Source organism: Leiobunum rupestre, chromosome 11, assembly GCF_980474605.1.
Source record: "Leiobunum rupestre chromosome 11, qqLeiRupe1.1.hap1, whole genome shotgun sequence".
NCBI classification, from domain to species: domain Eukaryota; kingdom Metazoa; phylum Arthropoda; class Arachnida; order Opiliones; family Sclerosomatidae; genus Leiobunum; species Leiobunum rupestre.
Window position 1 is genome coordinate 51853925 of NC_143394.1, and position 10851 is coordinate 51864775.

Here is a 10851-nt window from a genome sequence, read left to right on the forward strand (position 1 = left end):
TATTTTATTTTATTTATCGTGTACATAAATATATATATATATATATATATATATATGTATATATATATTATATAACTACACCCGCTATATTACAGTATAATGATCGATAGCGTCGTTTAATCGGTCGTTGGAGCTGATTAGTTTCAAGTTTAAATCGTTTAGGTTTTGCAATCTAATTGTTAAACTTTGCATTTTCCGTTCCAACTCGAGAAGTAGCTGTTTCGTTTTTCGCTGTTTATTTTGAAACACCATAAATGCTTTTGAATAGTCGCATACTGTCTTTTGGCGTTGGAATAGAATTTCATTATTTACCGAGTTTATCTTTTCTCGTATTGGAGTAAAGATGTAATCGTGAACGTAAATTGAAAATGATCGCTTATATTTTATTTCCGACGAATCTATTAATAGCTGTATACCACTTTCGTGAGTAAATATTGTTGCTGGATTAATTGTTCGGTTTTTGACTCGTTCTGATACGTTCAAGTTTGCCGCTGTTCTAATCCAATGTCTCGGAATGGTTTGGATTATCGCTGAAGTTGAGTCGCGATATTGTAATATTTGAGCGAATGGTAGGGCTTCGTACAGTATCGTGTTAGATTTATGATCGGCATACGTATGCAATCGTAATTCGCCTAGAGGCGGTTTAAAAGTTTGACAATATATTTTCGCCATGGTATTTTCGATTTGATGTTTTTTTTTTTACAATTTACAAAGTATACACGAGTAGTTTCCAAGATTCTGGTTAATATTATACGAATAAATGATAGTTGAATAAAAATAAATATAATAAAAAATAACACATCGAGATGTTGGTTACGGTGTTACGACGCGTTTGAAGCTTACTATAAAACTTTGCTGTTTCTTTCACGATTCAATTTTACGAAAGGATTTTCTCGAATATCCGTTTTCCTATATAGGACAAAAAAAACCTTATTAGACTAAAATGTTCATACTTAATAACTTTGATGGTTTCGAGATGTCATCACGAGTGCTGAAATCTGCGTATTTTTTATATTTACCGAATAATTAATAAGAGGAGTAATTAAAAACACATTTGGTTGTTATAAATTGGTCTGTAGACGCGATCTTGTTGTTCACTCGATGGTTCTATAATGGCGTTTAACACTATATAGTGGCTGTAGCGACGCTATTCGGTTTAGTTACAGTACCGCCTAGAACAAAGTTCACTAAACGAGCGCTCGCTTAAAGCGGCGCTTATGGGGGGGGGGGGGGAGACATGAGCTAGGGCTGCTGCCAGGCCCCCGCTTGGCTTTAAGCGAGCGCTCGCTTAGTGAACCTAGGAGCAACAAACACAACACCCCACACAAGGAGAACGCAACCCGTCAAAAGTCGTGGATTTTCTTGCTTACATTTTTCATTGGCTAAACGCTTAAGCGCCTGCTGCCGTCGGATGGGGAAAATTCGGAAATTGTCTTCCCCCCCCCCCCCGCCCGTAAAACGTTCAGCGTAAAGGCTCGTGACGCTCGTCCAATGAAATTCGTACACAACCCTTCGTTAGCGTGTTTAAAGGCTGGCTGCGTTCTCCTTGTGTTTGTTGCTCCTAGAGTGAACTTTGTTCTAAGCGGTACTGTATATCCATTTTTTGCGGTAGTGGGAGTTCGTATTGGGTGATATTTAGGAGTATAAAAGATCCGACCTTCGCGAGTGTAGAAACATAAATGATTCCGTATATCGTTCGTGAACCATCACCGCGTGTTAGAAATGACTTCTTATCCCATCGGGTCGCAATGTTTAGATATGTTTTTACCGATAATTTCCACTCCGACTATATTGAGTCCGTATAATTCGATGGATCGAGCTTGGACCGCGGCGGTCGAAACGCACTACGAGCTCAATGATCACCATCCCGAACATTGGGCTAAATATATGACGTACGGCGCTTCTATCGAATGTTTAGTAGATTTGTTGGTATCCGCGACGAGAATATGCGATAACTTTTCATCGGCTTTCGACGAAATGCAGAAATGGCTTTTCAGAACCCCGATACTATTTCATACGAAATTCGAAAAGCTGGATTTTAACGCTTGGATTAATTTTCGGAAAGTTGTGAATAAATGTGGATTTAGCGACGTCGAATGCTCGAAACGGATTAAATATGATCGAAAATTTAAAAATTACGAACTGCTGATACTTTTATACAGTATTAACAATGGCGTCGACGTTTCGAAGCACAAATTCTTCGAAAGCGCCATCTTTAAAGCGTACCTCAAAGAGACAAGATGGCATATTAGTATGGTTGAAACGATCTGTTTGTTAAATTTCAACTTACTTATAAAACACGATCGAGATAAAATGCATCTCGATAGTGTAATAACGTACGCGAACAAGTGGTTAACAAAATAGCCCTCGCCCCTACAAAAAAAAACAAAGCGAAGATACAAAAAATAATAAGAATAAACTCGTATCGCACCCCCCCCCTCTCCCCAAAACAATATTGCAGTGTAATGCTTATTTTGTATCGATATATTAAAGAAAAATATTTCAAAAATGTATTTTATTTTATTTTATTTTATTTTATTTATCGTGTACATAAATATATATATATATATATATATATATATATATATATATATATATATTTTATATAACTACACCCGCTATATTACAGTATAATGATCGATAGCGTCGTTTAATCGGTCGTTGGAGCTGATTAGTTTCAAGTTTAAATCGTTTAGGTTTTGCAATCTAATTGTTAAACTTTGCATTTTCCGTTCCAACTCGAGAAGTAGCTGTTTCGTTTTTCGCTGTTTATTTTGAAACACCATAAATGCTTTTGAATAGTCGCATACTGTCTTTTGGCGTTGGAATAGAATTTCATTATTTACCGAGTTTGTCTTTTCTCGTATTGGAGTAAAGATGTAATCGTGAACGTAAATTGAAAATGATCGCTTATATTTTATTTCCGACGAATCTATTAATAGCTGTATACCACTTTCGTGAGTAAATATTGTTGCTGGATTAATTGTTCGGTTTTTGACTCGTTCTGATACGTTCAAGTTTGCCGCTGTTCTAATCCAATGTCTCGGAATGGTTTGGATTATCGCTGAAGTTGAGTCGCGATATTGTAATATTTGAGCGAATGGTAGGGCTTCGTACAGTATCGTGTTAGATTTATGATCGGCATACGTATGCAATCGTAATTCGCCTAGAGGCGGTTTAAAAGTTTGACAATATATTCTCGCCATGGTATTTTCGATTTGATGGTTTTTTTTTTAATATTTACAAAGTAATCACGATTAGTTTAAAAAATTCTGGTTAATATTATACGAATAAATGCTAGTTAAATAAAAATAACACATCGAGCTGTTGGTTACGGTGTTACGACGCGTTTGAAGCTTACTATAAAACTTTGCTGTTTCCTTCACGATTCAATTTTACGGGAGGATTTTCTCGAATATCCGTTTTCCTATATAGGACCAAAAAAAAACTTTATTAGACCAATATTTTCTGACTTAATAACTTATAAAAAAATACGCAGATTTCAGCACTCGTGATGACATCTCGTAACCATCTATTTACCGAATAATTAAAAACACATTTGGTTGTTATAAATTGGTCTATAGACGCGATCTTGTTGTTCGCTTGATGGTTCTATAATTGCGTTTAACACTATGGCTGTAGCGACGCTATTCGGTTTAGTTATATCCAATTTAAGCATCGTTGATTTTTTAGTCATAGTAAAGTGGTACGAACGATTGGATGAATGAGATGACAATGAAACGTTAGCAATGTTGACCGTATGAATTTCATCGATATCGTTATCAATCAAACCCGGCGTAGCGTAATAAAACAATATTTTATGAAGTTTAGGTAACGAGTTATAATACTTAATCTTTTTGTTTTCGTCTTCCACTATAACGTACGTCGTGGGCTCGTCTAACCAACTACCGACCCTACAGTGGCTATCGTATACTTCTAAACCAACGCCACATGCGATTGCGTTTTTAAGTTCTCCAAAATTGATGCCTGGATTTGAGCTAGCGACATTAACAGCGAAAGAATGAACCTCGCTCATTAAAACTTTCCCGCTTGAATCCAAGAACAACGGAATATTTAGATTCGAATCGGACAAGACGTAAGTTACGATTTTATTCCAGGCATTATTATCTCCGTCTATAAAATTGGCTGGCTTATATATAAGCCCAAACAATCGAGCGTGCCCATTACATAGTAAATCGAATACGGGGTCTCGACACGCGCTTACTTGTTTAAAAATACATTTTATCTCTTTTGGTGGATTTTTCACTTGGTTCGTGCAACTAAACAGTGACATTGTCGCCTTGTTGAATAGTTTGCAGTTATTTGGTATAATAGTATAAACTAACTATACTATATTTTAGATAGAAATTACAAAAAAAAAGTTCGCTGCGACCGCCGATATATGATGGGGATAAAAAATGGATCGACCGTTTTGGCATATTTCAAACGAGGACTCTACAAAAACAAGCCTAAGAATTATAACGTTTATGTTGATGGCGAGTTGATGAGATATAAAGGAATGATTGACGAAAATCTGACCAAGCATAACGCCGAAGAAGCTATCGCCAGTACATCGTACGACTACATGCGAAATATGATTTCCACGATCGAATTGTATTTGGGTCGACGTGCCGAAAAAGTCTTAGTTTATATGGATGGAACCAGAGTCGCGAACAAAGTTACCGATCGACCGGAATTTAAATTTGACGCTGGATTGATACGGAGTACGTTTAAAATGTTTTGTACCGAAAATAATTGCACGATGGTGGAGTTGGATTACGGGGAAGCGGAGTTACAAATGTATAAAAACCGAAATACTTCACGCGAATTGAACGTTTTTATTACCGGCGATACCGACATGCTATCGATTTGCTATGGCCACTTACCAAATATTAAAAACCAGGAGCAGTTCGATTTTGTAAGCGACTTTTTGGACCAAAGTTCCAAGGACTTAAATGCCGCCAAATCTACCATCGTGCACGATTACAATTTCGTATATCCCTTAGATGTTGAATTGACAGATTCGTGTATGTGGTTAAGTATCGGTAAGACCATCACCGCTATAGGATTCGATGGGTCCGCGCAACGACTAATGTACAACCCATTAAGTTTCAGAACCTTAGTAGCATTATGCGGAACGGATTTCACAGTTTCAATGTTTACTGAAACTTTAATTAATGGAATGTTTAACGCCGTACCGAATGATATAAAATTTATAAATGCGTTGACCGATGTTAATGAAATTGCCGCGTGTTTTTTAACACTGGGAATTCGCTCGGGTGGAACTATTAAACGCGCGTCCGCGGATTCATCCGGCTCTTTCGATTTAGCGTCCATAGAGAAGATGATTCAGCTGTACGTAGAGTACGTTACTACGGGCGAAATGACCGAAGACACTATACCGCGGCCGGATACCGCCTTAGCGACTCGTCATTATTTATACGCGATGCGAAGACAAGATGATACCTTCACGAAGGGCGTAATAACTGCGTGGGCGAAATCAATTACGTTGAACGAAGCTATCGACAATTTCAAACAGTACATCGGGACGTATATACCTAGTATAAACTTAAAATTAAAAAAGAATCGTCAGAAAAATTACATTGTACCTCAGTGTCCGGCACTTGCTGAGAGTCGAATCGCGACGTTAAAAGAAACATTGGTACGTATACAAAATAAAACCAAATTTAACAATCGAGTGTGTATATAAATTAACAAAATTATCACTACTTTTCCCCCCTCCTCCCCCCCCCTCCCCATCGCAGGATGATGGTGATGGAGAAGTTGCGCCGAGATCGACACCCGTAAAGAAGCGAGTTTGTCGAGTATTGAGCTTTAGCAGTAGCGACGAAGAAGATTCTAAATTATATTCGGTAAAAAAATGTAAAACTATACAAGATTCTAGAATTCAATTTCAAGCCGTATCGGGTGATAATTTATGTATAAACGTACCTAGCGATTCAAATATCGAATTTGATAAATATTAGCTAAGAAAAAAAAATACGGTCGAATGTTCTATATTAAGCTATCAATCTACCTAAATGTACGTACGCGCCTTTGTCGTCGGAATCGAAATCTTTGTACATTGGGTGTTCTATTAAAGCGTTTTCGTTACTAGTAAATTTTATAGACACCGATGACATTTGACTACCTTCTCGAGTAAACTGATCGTTGGGGCACGGCAAATGATTGCCTACGTCTTCCAACGTGGAATACAAAGTAAAACATTTATACGGTACAGTTATTATTTTTCTATTTCGTACGTCAGTTTTAACAGATTGGACAACGTTGGAACACTGACTTGTTTTATCATTAGGATAGATATTCCAAACTCTAGTATCTTCCGGATTTCCGCAATGGCACTCGAAAGAGTCGCCATCTTTAAATACTGTTTTGACGTCAGGGTGAGCTCCGTACACTAGGTCTGCGCAATAATTTGATAATGGATGAAAGCGATTAAATGGATGTTCGACGTATCGATTGCCCCGTATATCTTGTCCGTTGAATTTACATCGGAACCGGTACGATCCATCGTTCAAAATTTCATTTTCATCGGTAATTATCGAAGTCCACGGGTCAAATTTCCGATTTAGTTTGTAGTCCCATAGATAATTTTGAGGATCGTTTATTAATTTATTATTGCACGCTACTACGGTCGTTCCTAATTTACCACCAATAATGTTTGGAAATTTAGAGCGACAGATTATCGAATTTATAGTCATCATAGCGTATGTAGTTTGCATATCGCATTCTGGTCGTGGACCCGTAATACAATGAGCGCCAGGTTTCAATAATGTCGTACGGTATACGTAAGTTTCGTCCTCCTTGACTTTTAAAACCGACGCCGAATCATTCGCGCAAATTTGAACGCAATCGTTGTTGGATCCATCTTGACCAATGTAAACGGGACCTTTGCCGCAATTATTCGCTTTAGCGACTTCTGGATTTGTAGATATGATATTTAAACCCGGTATGTTATTAATTCCAGAGCCATTTAATAGCGTAGCTAAAGGCCCGACTCTTAATTTTTCGGCTAATTCGTCGTTTCGTTTTCCAATGTTTTTGTCGAACTTATAATAAAATAGTGTATATAGTAAAAACACTATACTTATAAAGAATACTACGGTACAAAGGATATATCGCCATCTGAATTTATCGTACATAATGAATTCGGACGACGCGTTTACTCGAGCGGCTCTATATCAAAGTTGCAAACAGTCTAAAATATTAAACAATATCGATATCGAAAATGCGGACTTACAAACTTTGCGAGATTTAGTAAATAGGTATAATTCGTTATCTATTAGAGAGTTGCCGGTGATCATGTCGAAGCTAGCGACTAAAGCGGCCTTAGAATTCTTGACGGAAAAAATGCCCAAAATGAAAAATTATATCGATCCGAATAATATATCCGTGAGATTGGAAGAAGACGAGTTAGCCTACTTGCAAAACACCGAATCTAAATTTAAACCCAATTTATACGTTATTGTTATGAAAAATTTAGCAGTTAGCGTTTTAGGCACGTCGATCGCGGCGTTCAAACAGCGACTTGTTGGTGGCGTTAATAACAACGTTATCCGAGAGTATAGTAAAATTAACGTTGCTTCGGTGAGCGAGCCGTTAATGGTACCGAATCCACCTAAGAAATATACAGACTTTGGAAAATCTAATGGGCAAAAACCACCATTGCCGACGTCCATACTGGTGGCTGACGGAAATGGACTATTTCCATCGTCATCATCCCCACCTAATAATAAAGTATCGGTTAAAACGTTGTTATCACCAAAAATAAATTTACAGTCGTCGAGAGCGGCACGTTCCGAAGAGCAACGAGCCATTCGAACTCAAAATCGAGATGCTATTATACAACAGCATCGTCGAATCAACGGAGGCTCTATCGATTTTGAAGAAGAAGAAGAAGAAGAAATAGAAGAGGAAAAAGAGGAGGATCAGGATTCTGACGTGGAATTTTATGATATCCCCGTCTACGAAACTGAGGACGATAAATCAACGCGCGTCCACGAACGCGACGATGCGGATAGACCAACTCATTTAGGGAACCCAGATTTAACTCTTGATATTGAAACTGAAGCCCAAGATAAAACATCAAATATCAATGTCGAGTTTGAAGAAAATGATGTAGTTTCGACTAATAATCTGCACCTCCTCGACGATGATATTGCGAGTGAACGTTTCGAGGACGAAAATCGTGAGCGATTACAGGACAAAGAGCTAACGCTATCAACGACGACCTTTGATCAATTGAAACACACTCAGTTAAACGCGTGTACGGAAGAATTTATAGATTTGGTGTCGGCGGAATATCCGAGAGAATACGATCATAGTAGCAATAGCGCGTTTAAACTTAACGTAAGGAAACACTCTAGTAATAATAAAATGCTTAATGTACCGCTGGAAATTGCGGGCGATAACGATATCGAAGAGTATTTGTTTACAGATGATTGATCGGTTCGTTGTATTGTTAATGTTTGATTTTGGCGCGAGCGTTACGGTTATATTTTTTTATTTTTTTTCTTTAGTTATGTATATTTTGCCATAATTTGGTAATATAAAACCCCTGTCACCCTTTCGTTTGAACGCATTAGACGTGAAGATGTCGAATCAATCATACGCGACTAATAATATCGTCGTATCTCCATTTATAATTAATTCAGAAAGCAAAGAACTGTATATTCTATACGTCATTAGCATAGACATTCACGACAAGTATAGTGAAATATTGAATACTTCCGACGACCCTAAATTCGTGGAAATAGAGTCTTTGGATATATACATCCATAATGGAGCTTTCACGTCGATCCAATACCGAGCGCTGTCTGGCCGAGGATATAAACTACCTCGCATCGCGTATTATCGAAGTCGCGAGCGATGAAACTATCGAACCGCAAGCGAAAGGTATCGCCCAATTTATGCTATTGTGTCGCGATTTAAATTTGCGTCACGCGCTAAAGCTGATATCGAAGCCGGGGGCTAAGACGATCATCGACAAATTATTAGCTTGCGAAAGTGATTTTATGGGTCCCACTCCGAGAGCGTTTGGCGTGGATATTGTCGCGTATATTTCAGCTGATAAAATTCAACAATCGTTGGACGTTAAACATCTCCAAAAAGAAATTGGAGTCGATATTATCAACAGAATATCGCCTATAATTAAAATTGATTTACTGTATACTAATTCCGATTTTATTTGGATTCGATTTCATAGCCATCATTTCGATATCAACATTCCGACCGCGTCAATAGTTTGCGTACGCGACAGCATTTATGAGGCGTATATTTCGAAAACCAAAAACTCGATTAAAGATACCTCGACATTAATTAATCGTATAGAATCCGAGTATAACGGTTGCGTTATATTTTGTTCCGAGCTTCCTTATTTTATGTACAACGTTTTGTTGTTTTTAAGTAACTATGTAAAATTTACTTGGTGTTACGTGTTAAGTAAAGATAGTTTTGATCCGAAAACCGCCGACGAGATTCGAGTTATGGCGATATACTTAACTTACGGATTACAATTTATAACCACTAAAAACTTAACAAATATGTCCTCGTATACTCACTCACCGCTATCGGCGTATACCGGAGAGAGACCAAAAACTGCCCTGGCAAAATTCGATCAACAAAAATCGTACGTGAACGAAGGAAGTAGAGCGATGCAAACTACTAATAAAGGTTCCGATATCGGCGCGCGATCGAATTATATCGAAGTTGTAACCAAAATAAAAATAAGCGATAAATGTCTCAACAATATTATATAACAGTAATAATATATGTGTGATTTCATACATAATTCAATTTTGATTTATATAATCGTTTTACTTTTTATTCGGCGTATATGTTTTAGAATAAAACGTAATTTTTTTGTTTACTTATAAAATCGAGCTATAAAGTTTTATTATGAGCGTTTACATAAAATTTGAAAAGTTGATACTTTAGAAATGAGCGAAAGCTGCAACTATCCACGTGAGATTCCCCATAAATTGTAGACAGTTTATTATAGTTAGGTAAACTCCTATCCCCGTAGCTCCCCAAAACAACGGATATTTGCTATATCTTGCGATCTTTTTTAAACATTTTAAAATTTTATATTTCCCGGAATTTTTATCACGCGACGCATTTAAAGTGCCGGCAATGCTCCGTTCAAATTTATCACACGTAGCTGACAAGGCGTTCATTTTGCTCGCAATATTTACAAGCGCTACTTTGGAGAAACCGTCATGTTCATCGCGCTGATTGTCGAAATCCGTTATAGGTTCGATAATTTGGTTCGTTTCGATGATCGGCTGGGTGATATTATACTCGTTAATATCGATATCAATATCTTTCAGGTTGACGTTCGGCTCGATGAACGCCTCGATTCCGCCGTTTTCGCCAATAAGGGTATCTTTATCCGTATGATTTAAATTGGCGAATATCAATAATTCGGTGTTCGTGCCAGAATTCGTCACCGCTTTCATTTTTAACGGCTTCGCCCTTTTCTTTCGCGATAAAAACTGGTCGTGCTGTAATTGCTTTAATTTTGAGTTAATTGGCGTATCGACCAATAAATGGATCCTTCGTAATTGCCTTTTAAACTTTAGATCGTTGCGCAATCGTCTAGTTAGGTTTTGGCTTCGAAATTTACCCGAGGTGGTTGGATTTGGTGTTGAATCGTTGCTTATATCGTTGGTAAGTTGATTCGATTGCTCAGGTCCTTTAGAATTAATTAATAATTCGCTGCCGACAATTAAATCGGATTTTTCGTGATTGAGAAAAGTTTTAATTTTAACGTTATTACTTTCATTTTCGTTTTTATTATCGAAGCTCATTTTGTTTCAAGTTTTTAAACAA

General features: G+C 37.4%; 1 protein-coding gene across 1 annotated transcript; it reads right to left on the reverse strand.

The window, feature by feature from the left end:
- Window positions 1-6020: 6020 nt before the first annotated feature.
- Window positions 6021-7325, reverse strand: LOC149923265 (uncharacterized). Its single transcript, XM_090162385.1, has 2 exons — window positions 7266-7325; window positions 6021-7070 (listed from the first exon to the last, which is right to left on the reverse strand). The coding sequence occupies exons 1-2, from the start codon at window positions 7323-7325 to the stop codon at window positions 6021-6023; spliced, it is 1110 nt and encodes a 369-aa protein (XP_090018511.1).
- Window positions 7326-10851: the final 3526 nt, after the last annotated feature.

Coding starts and splice junctions, on each gene's coding strand:
- LOC149923265 (XM_090162385.1), bottom strand. CDS start 7,325: ATGATCACCGGCAACTCTCTAATAGATAACGAATTATACCTATTTACT. Junction 7,071..7,265: donor TATTTACTAAATCTCGCAAA/GTTTGTAAGTCC, acceptor TTTTATTATAAG/TTCGACAAAAACATTGGAAA.